This window comes from Lithobates pipiens, unplaced genomic scaffold, assembly GCF_037356315.1.
Source record: "Lithobates pipiens isolate NorthernLeopardFrog02 unplaced genomic scaffold, aLitPip1_a1.2 Scaffold_8, whole genome shotgun sequence".
In the NCBI taxonomy this organism is placed as follows: domain Eukaryota; kingdom Metazoa; phylum Chordata; class Amphibia; order Anura; family Ranidae; genus Lithobates; species Lithobates pipiens.
Genome location: NW_027507903.1, coordinates 144,773,210 through 144,791,182, shown reverse-complemented (window position 1 = coordinate 144,791,182; position 17,973 = coordinate 144,773,210). Strand labels below are relative to the sequence as shown.

The following is a 17,973-nucleotide window of genomic DNA, read 5'->3' as shown; positions in this document are numbered from 1 at the left end:
TAAATTTTTTTTTTTTTTTTTGTAAACCTGTTGACCTAATGTTGTACAGCCCTGCTCTAAGGTGCTGTACTGCCTGGTATTAGGTTAACAAAGAGACATATACCAAGTTTAATCACCTCAATACAGGGCACTTGCACCCCCTTCCTGCCCAGGCCATTTTTCTACTTTCAGTGCTGTCACACTTTGAATGACAATTGTGTATCATTTTCTTCACACACATAGAGCTTTCTTTTGGTGGTATTTAATCACTTCTGAGTTTTTATTTTTTTTCCTTAAAAAAAAAAAAAAGACCGAAAATTGTGAAGAGAATAAAACGTTTTTCTTAGTTTGTCAGTAAAATTTGTAAATAAGTAATTTTTCTCCTTCACTGATGGGCATGATAGGCTGCACCGAAGGGGTGGCACTTATGGGCACTCATTAGATGGCACTGATGAGCAGGCTTGACTATGCCACACTGATGAGTGCTGCTAGGCGGCACTGTTGGGCACAGATAGGCGGGACTGGTGGGCACAGATAGTCAGAATGGATGGGTGGCATTGATGGGCAGAACTGATAGCCAGCAATGACTGGCATCACTAATGGCCACTGTTTGCTGCCACTTGTGGGCACTCATTGCTGGATCTGGTGGGCACTTAATTGTAATCAGGGCACTGATGATCCGTGCCCTGATTACATACCTAGATGTCCTCCACGAGGAGATGCCGCTGGAGGAAGAATTCTGCAATTGTCATCCATCACTAATCCTCTCCCTGTGTGGGCTCCCCCCCCCCCCGCCACGTTCAACTGCCCTGCATGTATCCATATACCCAAGATGGGTAATAAAGTACCTTGTAAAAGTACCTAAATGTATCATATTTAAAATTAGGGAAGCCTTTGCATCAGATGCTTAAGCCCATCGTAGACGGTTTGTATCTCAGCCGGTTCAGCAGGAACCAGCCGAGATTCAAACCATATATGAGCAGGCTGAATATACCCAAGTAATGCGTTCAACTTGGGTACAAACAGCCTGTCAGATTTTACATGCGGTTAATACTAGCGGCCTTCATAGCCGCTAACAAAAAATCACTGTATTCTCTCAGCGGGGGATAGCTTCCCTGTTCCCCCTACCACCGGGAGAACACAATCACTGCATAGGAGAACACAATGGCTCTTGTGGTTTTAGGAAAGGAAATCGCTCAGTCTATGTCCTGCATTAGGTGTATCGAGGATCCAGAAAATAGCTGGAAACCAATAACTATAACACTTCTCATTTTATAGCACTGTTCACATCTTTATGTTGTCTTTATAATATAATATCCCGATATGTATATGTAAATGTATATGTATATGTAAAGGAATTCCAAAGGGGTACCATAATATTGTGAACTTAGTATATTACGTCAATAGCCAATTGAGCGTCCTCCTGTGTTCACAATGCAGCAGGGCAGTTGCTCAGCACAGGACCTGGCTTTTCAGCTTCCACTGGCATCCCACAGACCAATACACCTTTGTAAAGATTACTTGGAATTCAGCTTTGAGTGAATAGTGAAGCTTTCTGAAAATTGTTACCTATGATAATTGCTTGAGAGTCCCCGCTCAGGCTGTCACAGTCTGGTTAGTTGGATGACGCTGACCAGTGAGGGTGCAGGCTGAGAAAAGGTCCGTCCAGACCCAAAACATACTGCAAAACTAAAAAGATAGCCCGACCACCCCACACCACACCACCCCACCCCTCGCCTGACATGAGTGGTGAGCAAGTACGTAAAAGCCGCCCCAGCTCAATTCATCCAGACCACAACTGCAACATGTTTTACCCCGCTCCTGGGGCTTAAGTATTCTTGAAGCAATTTCTGAAAACTGTTCATACATGTAAACACTACATGATGGGGTTTCCTGTAGTTTTTTTGTTGTCTGGACCTCTAAAAAAGGTAACGTTTGTTTCTTTGTAGGCTAGCAGGATTTTATACTGACTCTGTAAATAATGTTCTGCATTCATAGAGTTTTATGTATGTTTCATATGGCACAAATATTTTCAATACTTTCACAGCATATTTGTCTTTGTAGTCTTGATACTTTAATCCTGCTGATGGCACTGTTGCTGTACATCTAGCTTCTGTGTATTACCAGCTCCGTGTACCATTGACATGGCTTCTCTCATAGATGCATTCATTTACATATAATTTGAGTGATGCAATAATCTTCATTTAATAATTTTTATTGCCCTTTATATACATGTTTTAATGAACAATGTAGGCACATTTTATACTGAATGTACACTCACACGTTTACTTCTTCCATGATAATCATCTGATGATTTTCTAATCAATGCTAGAAAAATGAATTTCAATCGTTAGGTTTCTCTGGGATACACTTTCAATTTCTTTTAGACTCTTTGAGCCTCATTTAGTCTGTCTGAATTAAGAACTTAATACCCCTCAAAGGAATAAATGTTTTTGTTGCAGATTTTTTTTTCTGATTGGTTGTTTAGGGTAAACACAGACAGTGCTCATTTCAGATGCAGAGAAACTAGGCCAAGTTGAAAAAATACAGTAAAACATTTATCCTTGTTATAGAATGGCGTATCTTTGATCATACTAAAGCTTTTTATTTTTTAGGAAAGGTGCACTTGTGCTTTAACCCTGAATCACAAAAAAAGATATGTTAATTTGGAATACATTTGTGTTTGCAGTCTTAATTGTAATTCTGGTTTCCAGTCTGTAAAATGCATATTTTCAACACTACACTGCCATGGAGGTACCTTACTTACCTTACCTTACCTTACTTAAAGTGACTCTAAACAATAACCTTATTCTCTGAAAATATTTAATTTAGTAAAATATTTAATACACATCCACTATTTAATGACCCTGTAATCTATTTTTCATCTTTTATGTATTTTTCTGCATCCTTGTAACATGCTCCATGAGCTCCTACACCTCTCCTGCCCCCGTATATGAAGATTTGAAGTACAGAGAATATTCCAAAGCTCTGGATTGCATCCTCAACTTCTTGTGTCAGAGTTTTGTGTTGGGAAGGATGTTATAAATAGAGCCCTGAACTATACCACAAAAGGAACTGTGAAAGTCTCGACCTATGAGGGGAGAGGGAGTGTGTGCCTTTCCTCCAATCAGCTGTCTTGGCTGTATGACCAGGCTTCACTGCAGTCTTAACCAGGAAGAGAAAATCTGCTAACACGAAGAACACTTTCTAAAGCAGGGATATGCAATTAGCAGACCTCCAGCTGTTGCAGAACTACAAGTCCCATGAGGCATAGCAAGACTCTGACAGCCACAAGCATGAAACCCAGAGGCAGAGGCATGATGGGACTTGTAGTTTTGCAACAGCTGGAGGTCCTCTAATTGCATATCCCTGTTCTAAAGGATGTATACAGTTGAAGACAGCAGATATACATGTAAAACTTATGTAGGGAGATTTTTTTCATCCCTGTGTATCATCTGAGGCAGTTCACTTCACTGGGTATATGTGAGGGTTTACATCCACTTTAATTCCTGCTTCAGCAGTGCAGCCTCCTAAGCAACCTCTCCTCCAGCCTGCCCTTAACGTTTAGTCAGCACCTTTAATCTGTCCAGTGATTGATTAGCAGAGATGTTTGAAAGGATGGCTTGTTAAAAATTACAGATCCCTTAGGTGAAGCAGTAAATATATGCTGTATAAAAATCAAGAATTTATTTAGTCGTGGAGATCCAAAACATTTCAGCATCACTGTATAATTGCCCTCAGTTTATATTAACCGTAAGAAGAAATTATGTAATTTTGTTCAGAAACAATAGAATAAAAACATAACAAAATGGCATAACAAGCATAGAATTGTATTGTAAATGCTCTCCGATTATTGAAAATCTCCAGTACCCGACACGTTTCTGGTTTAAGCCCTTCATCAGTTATTGAATAGGAGAAAATGTAACCATAAATTTGCCTAATAAAGAAAGTGAAAAAAGAATATCATAGCAATATGACATGGATAATGGCAGCTATACAATAAAAAAAGGACAAAAAGTTGTTCATGTCGTGTGATTGGGCAGGCTGAGGGGAGGGGTGGGCATAGCAGCTGCAGTGGCTCTAGTGTTGAAGATGCTGACACCTGTTGGGCTCCCAGAAATGCAACAGATCCAGGTAGCTGTCTTCCAGAGTACAATCTACTTTATTTCCAGGAGCCCAATGCTTATCCTTTAGGTCTCAGCATCTTCAACAGTAGAGTCCCTGCAGCTGCTATGCCCACCCCTCGCTTGCGGCATAGCTGCTTTATGTGCCTTTCTCCTCTCTCGCAACACCTGGTATCTCCAGTGTATCTCCTGTAGAGCCAAAAAAGCCGTCAGATATTAATAATAGAGAGAGGTTCAGGAGATGTCATGCACCGCCTTAAACCTCATATAGTGTATCTTCACTTTTTACAAAGTGACTGAATTTTTTATGAATTCAACTTGAACTTAAGGGACACAGTTGTGCAGATACTAGAAGTATTCATTATACACATATAAAAGAAAATTTTGTGCACACAAATATGTCATAGTCCTAGGTATAATAAAGTCTGCACATGTGATAGGCCATGTTTACCTATACGGCAATGCACAGGTGTTCTGTGCATTCGTATTTCGGCAGTTTCATTCATGTCAGTTACACACACACATTCTGAATACCTTTTGTTTTATAAGTGATCACATCATCTGTTTACAGTTGCACGAGGGGCTTAGAGAGGGTGGGGGTTGGGGAGGTAGCATGCCGGCAGGAGGTATAGAAACAGCAGTACACTGGTCTTTCCAGTGAAGAACTGTGCGGGGGGGGGGGGGGGCGGCCAGGCGTGCCAGCTGAAGTGTAACCAGTGGCGTATAGGCAGGCTGTTATCACAAGTAGAAGGCAAATAAGAAAATTGGCCACGCTTGGATGGATATGCTTTCATGCCTGCTGTAGTGAGTTTAAAATAGGAAAGCTGGGGGACTGTTAGAATCACCAGGGATTTCACACAAACAAAGGAAAGAGTACAGGGTGCTTTTTAATACAATTACATGGTAGAGCAGCCACATATGAGAAATATGAAATTTTAGGGTAACATATACTTTAATGTAAAAATAAAATAATCGTCTTATAGCAAAACTATTTTTTGATACGTGTACGGTAAAAATAAATCTAAACGAACAAAGTGTGTATTATGTGTTTTATTTACAACTCTATCTCTTACCCCCATACAGGGCAGTCGGCACTGAATGTCCAGCGGTTAGAAATACAGTTATAGCTGAAGTACTCAGATGACAGTGGGTCACTCACATTTCAGCTCCTTCATTTAGTAAACATCTTGCATCCTTTTCAGTGACTGAATTAATGCAAGTGACTCTTTAATGCAAGGAGGGTGGAGTTTGTCACATTTACTGAATGGAGGAGCTGGAGTGCGAGTGATCGGAGTCATCCAGCCAGAACTGTAATGCCGCGTACACACGACCGGACTTTCTGGCAGACTAAGTCCGACTAAAATTGGGAAAACCGTTCGTCTGTGTGCTGGTCCGACAGACCAAATACGACGCAAGGGAAGCTATTGGCTACTGGCTATAGAACTTCCTTGTTTAGTCCCTTTTACATCATCGCTTTAAAACCGAACGGACTTTCGAACGTCATTTACTTAGACCGTTCGTGTGTGGCCAAGTCCGTTTGTTCGGAAAGTCTTGTCGGAATTCTGCCAAAAGTCCAGTCTCGGGAAGACTGTCGGACCTAGTCTGCCGGAAAGTCCGGTCATGTGTACGCGGCATCTTTGGCAGAATTTTGGTGCTGACTGCACTGTACAGGGGTGAGTGAAAGTCAGAGTTGTATATAACGCTGAACCCTGGACACATGAGACACTCTTCATTACTGTGGATTTATTTTTTTAAATGCACATGTCAAAGAATCGTTTTTGACCAGAGTTTGTTTAATCATACTAGACTTATTCATATAGGGGTTGATTTACTAAAACTGAAGAGTGCAAAATCTGGTGCAATGCTTCATAGAAACCATTTTTGGTCGGATGTGAACTCAACGTCTGATTTTCATTTCGTTAGTATGGTTTTCGTCCGAAAAAATTTGTAAGAGCAAGACTACGCATGCTCAGAAACGAAAGAATACATTCAAAACTACTCAAAATGTTACGTCACTTCTGACTTATTCTGTTAAACGAGAATTCTCGTAATGTTAGTAACCTCTTCACTTTCGACATGAGACTAGCATGCCACAAAAATCAAAAGTTCTGTTGTCCGAAAATTAAAATGTAAAGCAAGGCTTTAGTCAGGAATGGGCATTTTATAATAATCTGAATCTCCGCCCTTGGATTGTACATAATAGTTCAGATTTACCCCCAGGAATATACAGCCTGTGGAAACTGTGTGTTCCAATATGTTGAAGTCAACAAATAATTAAATCTTTACTCAGACAGTGCCTACAAAGGTGATATACATGAATAAGAAAATTTTGCCTTTTCACTTATTCAACAAAATTATTAGGAGACATAATGGTGTACAGTGGAAAAAGTAAGTAAACGATTGCCATCAAAAGCTAATATTGCCTTGTAACAAAAATTACTTCTTTTTATATAACTGCCTACCAATCTCTGACATCGACATACCAGCACACTTGGTATGATGCAGAATATCTAGTTGATCTGATGATTATGAGCTGAAGCGGCAAAGTAACCCCAAACCGTAACCTTTCCATCACAGACCTTCACAGTGGTTCTGAGGTTATTCCCATGAAATAGTGTCTTTGGTGGCAGATAAGCCTACTGTTGCTTTGACCAAGCAACTCAAACTGTGATTGATCTGTCTTCAGCACTTTGTTCCAAGAATACCTGGTCTTTGCTTATATGTACAATGACAAACTCTAATCTTGCTCTAATGTTTTTTGGATGGCAAAGGCTTTTACTTAACACATCTTATGCAGGTTGAATTGGTTCAGTCACTTTCTGATTGTAGATGCATTCACTTCCACACAGTTACCTGATCGCATTGAGATGACATTTTGGCTTTCTGGGAGTCTTTTAGCATCAAACGAGCACCGCTTGATAATGCTGGTCTGCCCTGTCCTGAACAAATTGGTAGTTGTTTGACATCTACACCACTTGTAGATACATTTCCCAACAGTGAAATGATTGATTTAAAGTGGTGTTGCCATTTAAAAAAAAAAAAAAATTAAAAGTCAGCAGCTACAAATACTGCAGCTGCTGGTTAATAATCGGACACTTGCCTGTCCCAGGGTCCAGCAATGCGAAGCCCCACTCGTCTCCCCCTCTGTTCGGCGGCGCTGGCATTGTAACTGTGGGCGCCCGGCTGTGGCTTCACAGCCGGGCACCCACTGTGCATGCGCGAGTGGCGCCACGTGTCGTGGTTGGCCACGCAATCATTTGGGACCTGTCACGTGTCCCAGATGATTGACAAGAGGGAGGGGGCAGAGCTGAGCCCTTCCTGCGCCGAAGGGAAGTGATGTCACTAGCCCAGGCACTGAAGGAGGCAGACTACGAGGGACCCCCTAGCAACAGCCATTTAGAGGTGAGTAAAAAAAAAATGTTGTTAGGAACATTCATGAATTATTTATTTTTTGGGTGCAACTCCACTTTAAGTTTATTTGGCAATGTTTAAATGCCTTGCTAGACTCAGGCATCCACAACTTTTTTTTTTTTTTTTTTACTGAGGGCCTTAGAGAGTTCCATTCACCTCTGTACTCCATAAAGGGGTTCTGATCATTGGCAACTAATCTGGAACAGCAGATTCTAATTTCATGGATTTGAAGTAGTGGTAAATGTCGGGGTGTGCTTGCTTTTTACATATGCAATATTGTTAATTTGGATCATGAAAATTAATATTCCATATATGTCAGTTTGTGTCATTTGTTCAAATATATCACTGCTATGTTTAGGCGCTGTTTGAAGATAAAATGTTTACTTGTTCAATCATGAACAATAAAAAAAAATCAAACATTTACAGGGGTTGTACTTTCTTTTCAACTTAAAGTGTTAAAGACACAGTAGTGATGCCAGGTGTTGGTAGTAGGGCAATGTCACAATCCTCAAATAATAAAATCAGCTGTTTATTTACATGAATGAATTTACATGAATATTTTGGCATGAATGAAATCTTAAATCCCATGCACAGAAATAGCAATGTATTATGGCTGGTAATTAAGCTTTCTGTGAGCCAGGAAAGCTAGGCATTTCTCTGATGCTTCCAGATACTACACACACACACACACACACACACCCCTAATGGCATGGGTCCTATGTGCCTTTCCCTTACTGGATACTCCTTGCTAAAGACATGGGTGAAATTAACTAAAATGAAAAGCTGTATCTTCATTTTTAAACTGAAGGGATTTCTTTTTATGTTACGATTTGTACAAAAACACCTTGGAGCAAAAACTGTTGAGAGAAGTACAGCACACAAAGAAAACTTCTTCAAATAATAAAATCAGCTGTTTATTTACACACACCCCCCCCCCCCCCAGTAGCTATAATATCAGATGTGGATCAGCTAACCTTTTTAATTTAACACATTTTACTCATAAATAATTATGTATAATAAAGTATTAACTTCAATTTGTTAAATTCCATTTTGTCTTCATCTGATGTCATCATTGGAAAATCACTGTCAGCAGTTTCTTCCTGTGCAGCTTTTTGTTCTTTGCTTCGTTTTTAACATATGTTTATTGACAGGTTTATTTGGCATGAATGAAATATTAAATCTCATGCACAGAAATAGCAATGTATTATGGCTGGTAATTAAGCTCTCTGTGAGCCAGGAAAGCTAGGCATTTCTCTGATGCTTCCAGATACTACACACACACACACACACACACACACACACACACACACACACACACACACACACACACACACACACACACACACCTAATGGCATGGGTCCTATGTGCCTTTCCCTTACTGGATACTCCTTGCTAAAGACATGGGTGAAATTAACTAAAATGAAAAGTTGTTTGTTCATTTTTAAACTGAAGGGATTTCTTTTTATGTTACGATTTGTACAAAAACACCTTGGAGCAAAAACTGTTGAGAGAAGTACAGCACACAAAGAAAACTTCTTCATAAAGATACCATAAAATTAAAATACCCATGCTTTAATTGCATTTATAATGCAGTCTTATTAATTACAGTAGTATTCAGTAGTATTCACTAAAGTGCAATGATGTGAAGTGTGGCATCTAAAAAGGGAATTTCATTAGTTTTAACTACACTAAACTGCCACAAACAGTTTTTGTTGTGTTACCAATGTACAGAAAATTACTGCCTTTTGTCTTTTTATTCATGGAGAAATTCATATGTTAATTATTAATGTTGGACAGTGCTAAAACTGAATACATAAGTAAAAATAAAACCAAAAGCATGTACATGTGTCCCAAAGTGCAAATTTATATAAATTACCATAAATCGACACAATCCCGAAATACCATATCTGTGGCAAATTCGTATATTCAAATTCATAAACTTGAGAATTGATTAAAAAAAATATCATAAATCAAAGTGCATCAACCTGAGAATTTCCGAATGTTAACTTAAAGTCCATTATTTTTAAAGTTCATATATAGTAACGTGTACTGTGCTCAAATTAAAATGCATTCGTAACCGTGCACAAAGATTAAAAGTGTCCGTGACTTCAGTAATTCCACCAATTTTCCACCATAGAGTACATTTTCAATGGGTGCCACAAACTGGCAATTCCCCATACAGACTATCCTCATCAGCATTATAAAAATACCAGAGTCCACTTTCCTCCAAAAGACTCCAACCTTTACCGCTAATTCGTCTTTCTCATCTGTGTCACAATCATAATGGAGAAACCCAGAACGTAAAGAAAGCTTCTATCGTGTAAAAAGTTTGATTCAAAAGCATAAAAATAACTGCACTTAAGATTCGCAGTGTCAACCTGAGACTAGGGAACAGACAGCTTGTGGTATTACTATAATGCTAAGCTGGCTCCAGTTACCAACCACAGGCTGCTAGCTTGGCTAGCGGCATGCTTGATGACATCATGTCCAAATGGCCCATACTTGTTTCGTTCTGACGTCTTCAAGAAATGGTATTAAAGATGTCAGCGATCCGTGTATATAATACACTTTTCAGGATAGCACCTATTCGTTTTATGAGAGTCCGGTGGTGCCGATTTTTTGGAGAACACTATTAATGGAATACAGCAAATTTGTTGAATGCTACTAGTATATTAAGGGCTAATGTATTTATTTAAATTGATGTCATTCTGTTCCAGGCCATTGTAACTTATGTCCATCAAGGTGTATATAAATGAGCAATAATGGTAGACTCTAGGTAGCATAACTATGCTTGTCTTCTAATACTCTCTTTTATTAAATTTTAGGACTCTGAACCCTAAGACTATGCTATATAAAGGCTTAGATTAAACTTTGCAGACTGCCTTATTTATCTGTCAGGGCCTCTGTGATCAGAAGAGCCTTTGTGGTCTGGAGGATAGGGCTTTATGCCGTGAGATGGTAGTGCTTGATTTCCACTTGGAGAGGAGGTGGCCCTGTGTACATCCAAAGCCCAATATCCAGTGTCCTCCCTTGGAGCATAGGAACAGATTTAAAAACAGATACCTGTAATGTTAGTATAGCACATGCTGTCTGCCTGCTTGCTTGTTTTTCACTGTATAACTATTGGTACACAAAGAGCAGTTGATGAAAACCAAGCTTTTTAAACTGATATTTTATGGGCTTGCATGTGGCCCTCTTGATTTTTCTCTGTGGCCTTGGTTTAAAAAAAAAACAGTGGTTTCTCCAGCAGTTCGCCTGATAACTTGCATAATCTGCGGCTCAATACTTTGTAATTGGGCACAAAGGGGTTAATACCATAAATGTAAAGATTTGTTGAGGTTTGTTGTAGAAGTGTGACTATATAAATATTGTTTTTTTCAAAAGCATCTTATGAAAAGGCGTTTTTGTTGGTCTTGCCATGTTTTTCTTAGCTGAACAACCTTGCTTCGGACTGTTCCAACATAATGTGGAATAGGGAAAAAGTCGATGGCAAACTTTAACTTTGTTCTTTGGGACCCATTCACACTTGTGCAACTTGTCATGCAACTTTGGACATCAAAGTTGCATGTCAAGTCATTCCCCGCGTTTTCCAATAATAAATATGCACGACTTAAAGTTGCAATGTCTTCAAGGTAGTTCATGCACTACTTTGGTCCAACTTTCATGCATCTTGAGGGCCATAGAATACAATGTTACCCCTCAGAAGTTGCGTGAAAGTCGTACCTGAGTGTTATGCAATGCAACAGTTGTCCATTATCAGTGGTCAAAGCCAAAGTTTCACCCATCCAAAGTTGTATCAAAGTTGCACTCCAAAGTCGGCACAACTTTGGAGTTGTACAAGTGGGAATAGAGCCTTAGGCCTCTTTCACACGATTGGCCCGCTTAGATCCGGCTGTCCCTTTTTCAGGTGGATCCGAGTGGGCCACCCATTGACTTGTATGGGCAGGCAGATGTCAGTGGAGATGTGTCCGCTGACACCTGCCTGCCATCCGATCTAACAAGACCCGCTCAAAACAGACTGATTGCGATAAGTTTGCCACCCGCCCGGCGGATCGGATGAAAGTGGGCATGCAGTTCATTTTCATCTGATCTGCCCGTATAGAACAGCAGGGCTCTGACAGGTCTATCTCTGCACAGTGAGCAGAGACAAACATGTCGTCTGCCGGCTCAGTGGAGATCAATGGAGCGATCTACCGCTGAGCTAGTGGAGCTCGCCCGGCGGATCCACCACGTGTGAAAGGGGACTTAACGTTCTGATAAATTTTAAAAAATCCTGTTATTGTGATGTTCTTTTACTCCAACTTGTGAATTATACCTTAGAGTAAATATCTAGGGCTACATCAGTTATGTAGGAGTTTTCTTTATTTTTGCCTCCCTGAAAATGTTTCCAGGTCTGCATCTATATTAAATACTTTAAATCCGCTTTACAGCTAGCCAAAAATGATATTCGTATTATATTGTAAAAGTTAAGTGACATCATCACTGTGCTGTACATAGCATGTACAAAGAACAGAACTGTGGGCGGGGTCCAATAAACTCCACCCACAATAGGTTGCCTGCAGAAAGTTTGGGAATGCAAGACCTGGAAGCTCCTGTAGAGGGAAAGTGCAGAAGTTGTTTCATCCCAGATCACTGAACAGATCTGGAAGAAATACACACATAGCACCAGGATCCATGGAAGAATACACATCTCTTGGATTTATCAATTGTTTATTTAGCCTGTAGTTCAGCTTTAGGTAAAAGGGGATATACATGCATACAGATATATAGCTTTGGAGCATACATGGGTTTTTCTGTTTTTCAGCTAATATTGAAACCTTTTACCATTAACCATCTTTTATTTTGCTGGAGGATCTCTAAAAAGGTGTAACTTAACTATACCTGTCAAAAATAACCCTTGGACTCTGATAAAAAATCTTTACCATTAAAGCCACAAAATCTGATTTTTAATGTGTTTCATTGGAATGAATACATGGTTTCTGCATTAAGTGACATTTTTCTTTTTTATTTAGAGCATGCTTGGAAGAGGCGGTTAGGATCCCTGTGTCCTTCATGTCCACTCACTGTGCAGTTACAGGGAGAAGAGCATCTGAACTATTAACGTGAGGCCACAAAGATGATCACAGATGAAGACAGAAATTACATAAAAACAATATTGAATTCAAGATGCCACTGGATTCTTATTGGAACACACTTTCATCCTTACAACAAAGTCCTTCGATTTCAAAACTGATGTTCTGTACATGCATTTATTATACACAGATATTCATGTTTTCTGTAAACGCCTTACCCAACTTCCTGTTCTACACTCTAACATTTTTGCTTTTAGATAATGAAAATCTGTTAATTTGCCTCTGTTGATGATGTCTCTTATTTAGATTTTTGCAGCCACTCTGTTATATCCTATTGTACTGGACAGTTTGATATCAGTACCTGAGTTCTGAACTCTATTTTATGCCTGAGTTCCTAATAAATATATATTTTCTGATTGACATTCTGTTTTCAATGATTTCTTATGTTCCCTTGTTTCTAGAATAAAATTATTACTTGGCGAATGCTTTCTCTGTCAAAGTATGTATAGCAAACCTTTTTTTTCTTTTTAGTTTTTTTATAAAGTACCCCTATTGGGTTTTTTTTTTCCTGTACCATCGGGCAAAATTTGACTTTGCTTTCTATTCAAGGTGCATCATAAAATGAATGAAAATCTTTGAGAACAAGTGTTAAAAGATTTCCCTTCATTTTCTTTCTCAAAAACAATGGTCACCAGTAGAAATAGTGTGTAACTCCCCCCAATAATGTAGTCAGGCAGCAATAAAAACTTGACAATGTCATACCCCTCCCTCTCTCTATCCAAAACTAGATATACTTTAACCCATTTCAAAGCCTCGTTATATAATGTATGTTGAAATGTGAAATCTTTCAGCTCAAGTACAGATACTTGACACCTATGATGCCGCGTACACACGATCGGACTATCCGGCGGACAAACCGCCGGACTTTGCAGCGGAGGTCCGCCGGACCTTCCGAACGAGGGGACCTGCCCACCTTTATCAAGTGGGTGCAATTACTCTACTTGAAGCCCACTGCTAGACTAAGAGTAAACGCAGCCGTGTCTGATCCCTTTCTTATAAAGAGAGGCACTAGACAGGGATGTCCCCTGTCCCGCTGCTATTTGCATTGGCGATAGAAACTCTGGCGGCGCTAAGAAGATCCAGTGGGGAGGTAGTGGGACTGACGATTGGGGGTCTGGAAGAAAAGTTGTCTTTGTACGCTGATGATATGTTAATTTACCTGTCGGACCCCCAATCGTCTCTCCCAGCCCTGCTGGAAATTATTCAGAGGTTTGGTCACTTTTCTGGGTTCCAGGTCAACTGGGACAAATCCCTTCTGTTTATGATAGACCAAGCAACGTCGATAGTGTCACCTCCCTCCTGTCCCTTACAAATAATCAGCTCCTTCCGATATCTGGGGGTTATAATACAACAATCTCCTCCTACATCAAAATTAACCTAGATCCTCTTATCGGAAGACTAAGAACCACATTAACCACTTCCCGCCCACGGCTGTCATATGACGCTCTGGATTTTCAGTGGGAATATATGAATGATGCTAGCAGCCACAGGCATCATTCAGATATCCTTGTTTTCAGACAGCGATTCTGTGCACCATAAGAGCAGTTCCGCTGCTCGATCGTTCTTACAGGCGATGGGAGGGGACACCCCCCCCTTCTGCCGCCATCCGGTGCTTCTCCGGGCTCTCCCGTGCCATCTGGGGGCCCGGAGAAAGAATCGCCCGGCGCCGGATGATGACGATAGAGATTTCCGGTGACCAGATGGTCACCAGTCATCTCTATGACCGTCGGAGGCCCGACCGTGATGTCATAACGGAAGTAAACAAAGCCGCGATCGCGGCTGTCAGCATGGGATCGGTGAAGATCGTTTTTTTCACAATCTCATGCTTTCCAGCCTGGAGGAGAGATGTGGGGTCTTACTGACCCCATATCTCTCCATAAAGAGGACCTGTCACATAGATTCCTATTACAAGGCATGTTTACATTCCTTGTAATAGGAATAAAAGTGATCAAAAAAAAAAAAGTTGTAAAAATAAAAATTTGTTTTTTAAAACGCCCAGTAGCTTGCGCTCAGAAGCGAACGCACACGTTAGTCCCGCCCACATATGTAAACGCCATTCAGACTACACATGTGAGGTATCGCCACGTGCGTTAGAGCGCAAGCAACAATTCTAGCTCTAGACCTCCTCTGTAACTCAATATGTATGTAACCTGTAAAATTTTTTAAAGCGTCGCCTATGGAGATTTTTAAGTACTGAAGTTTGGCTTCATTCCATGAGTGTGCGCAATTTTAAAGCGTGACATGTTAGGTATCTATTTACTCGGCGTAACATCATCTTTCACATTATACAAAAAAATTGGGCTAACTTTACTGTTTTGTTATTTTTTAAATCATGAACCTTTTTTTTCCCAAAAAAATGCGTTTGGAAAATTGTTGCGCAAATACTGTGCGAGATAAAAAGTTGCAACGACCGCCATTTTATTCCCTAGGATGTCTGCTAAAAAAAATATATATATTGTTTGGGGGTTCTGAGTAATTTTATAGCAAATTATGACTTTTACGTGTAGGAGAGGAGTGCCCAGTATTGAAGTGATTAAAGACGTGGACCACCCTCCCCCTAACACTACTAGGTAGGATAAACATTTTTAAAATTATCTTTTTACCGCGATTTCTGTACATCCTGAGTAATTCGCCAGTATATGTCGCTAAGGTCAAATTTAAGGAAATAGACTCAATTCTTACCACCTTCATTTGGAGGGGGGAGCGGTTAGGATCACGAGAAACACCTTACAGTTGCCAGTAATGGAGGACGGACTGGCTTTACCTTACCTTCAAACCTATTATATTGCCTCGCAGTTGGCGCACGCGCACTGGTGGTTTTATCCTGAAATCAACAATGCGGCCACTGCCCTGGAGGCAGCTATACTCGCCACCTGTGAGTCCCTTCAAAACTTGATTCATCGTATGTCCCTTAGATGGAGAGAGGGCACGACTATACTAGCAATGACCCTACGGATTTTTAGGCTCACTAAAATGCTGCCATTCAACAAATGCAATACCTACTCCCCAAATAGTCCACTATGGAGAAATCAGAATTTGCAGGAATTCTACCGCAGAACTGATGGGGGATTCTGGTCTACATGGGGGGTGAAAACAATCATGCACCTATTTTCAAATAATGTGTTCCGCCCTTTTGAGGAAATTTGTCGGGAATATAACCTACCCAATACGGCCTACTTTCTATATTTGCAGATAAGTCACACTGCTGCAACGCACTTTGGCCTTCGAAACATAGTTGTTCAAATCTCTCCGCTAGAACGATTACTGACCGATTCTTCTCACACTAAACTAGTTTCATCATATTATAGATCCCCCCTACATTCTACAACTCATAGGCTCAGCAGTACGGCCGATAAATGAAGTGTTGACATCCCTGAATTGACAAAGGACATTGGCAGGAAGTTCGTCCCCTCAGTCATTTCCTCCCGTGATAAGGTGATACAGACAAAATTGTTACACAGATCCTACTTTACGCCATGTTTACTATACAAATTAAACAGATTGCCCTCTTCATTATGCCCTCGATGTGGTACGGCAGGGGGCACATTCTTTCATCTGATGTGGAATTATGTAATAATAATTATACCATTATATAAGTTGATGTATGAGGCCAGAGGATGCCCAAAAATTCCTTAAAGTGGAAGTAAACTCTCCCTATCATTTTCAGCCAAGGAAGCTGCCATCTTTGCCTCTGTTTAATCTTCAACTGCTATGGTGCTGCACATGTGATTCGTTATGACACCAGCCATTGGATGGTTTGATAGTTTGGCTGAGAGCACAGCCAATGTGCAGTTAGCATTCCCGGCATGCCTTTTTTTTTTTTTTTTTTTAATTGTTTAAATCGATGGGTTTACTTCCACTTTAAGATTTGGGGCTCTTGGGTCAGCTCCAAAAGTACCATACCACCGACTCCTTGAAAGACTAAATAAAGCCCCTTGATCATTGATTGGTTCCAGTTAAGCAGAATGGACATTGGACGTTTAGGTTGTCACATATCCACTAAATGTATACCAGTTTACCAGATTATGTAATGGTTTAAGCGATGTTCGTTTCATATACAGTTTGTTTTCTGTATTGTTTGTTGTGTATGAAAATAAATAAAATTGTACTTTAAAAAAAAAAAAACATGTTTTGCAGGGAGGACCACCACTTATTACATGAAGTTATACAGCAATCACATTCAATACCGACACGCGGTCAAAAGGCATAGACCCAAGAGTAAGTCTGCACCGGTGAATACACGAGCCCCATACACACAAAGAAAAGCATGTTCTCCATCTAATAACCAGTGCAGTGAGTCTTGGTCGGGGCCTCTCTAAACCTGGATCATGACAGGGAAGATCTCTTTTTAAAAACTGATAAGCCGCTGTTATGCTCAGTATAAAGACGATATGGATGTGTGTATGTCAATATAGAGTTCCCAAACATATTATGCATCAACAGTACACCTTCCAGAAAATCGCAAAGGCATAGGTAAAGGTTTACTTCCCGTGCATCTCTCACAAACACTACCCTGCTGTCCAGAAAGAAGACCATCCCATGGCCACAGCTACAATAGCAACCATGAGCTTGTTTATAAGGTCTAGAGCAAACACTGATGTCCATCCATAAAGAGTACCCGTCACTCTCTATTGCCATCACATTAGGGGGCTTTTCAGCGATAGTAACAAAATTAAAGTATGAAAATATAAAATGATAAATGAAAAAGAAAAAAGTTAAGACTGCTGTGTCCCTACATGCACCTAGAATGCATGTATGCATATGCATATATTGCCTAAATAAGGCAAATAAAGAGAAACAAAGTAGAACAGATCTGAACATTATTATTGCCGCATTAAATGCAGTGCATGTACTTGAATTTAACTTGCTATTGGCCTCTTTCACCAATAGATCTGACTTCACTTTATTTTTGCATACTTGTTCTGGGTCAGCAAATCAGAAATAAACACACGGACAACCAGGAAACTAGCATTTTCAAAAGGAGAGTAGCCATCTCAGCCTCCATAAGTCTTTACATATTTTATTTAACACAAGCTATGTTTGTGCTTTTTTTTGGATTTGTTCCCTTAATTCTGCATTTCCAAAACCATTGGAATAAGGACAGCTAGGCTTTATGGTCTGTCTGGATATTTTATTGCCTTTCTCAATGGCCATTTCTAGCTCTTCTATTATATTTGTGGTTCTTGCTTACTTAAATTCTGTTATCTTTTCCCACAAAATCAATAACTGTCCCCTGGATGTTTTATTGATGGTATTAGGGTAAATGATCCAAAAACTGAGTGATGTCCTTTGCAGTTTCATGCCCTCTACAAAACAGAAAACCACA

At 40.1% G+C, this 17,973-nt stretch overlaps 1 protein-coding gene across 1 annotated transcript in view; it reads left to right on the top strand.

Annotated features, from left to right (window-relative positions):
- The window catches only part of CHCHD3 (coiled-coil-helix-coiled-coil-helix domain containing 3), a 290,963-nt gene extending 277,954 nt beyond the window's left edge, over positions 1-13,009 (top strand). The window contains exon 8 of the mRNA XM_077472597.1: positions 12,528-13,009. Within this exon, the coding sequence (XP_077328723.1) occupies positions 12,528-12,551 (24 nt within the window). The 3' untranslated portion in view covers positions 12,552-13,009. The remainder of the gene's footprint in view (positions 1-12,527) is intronic.
- The last annotated feature ends 4,964 nt before the right edge of the window (positions 13,010-17,973 follow it).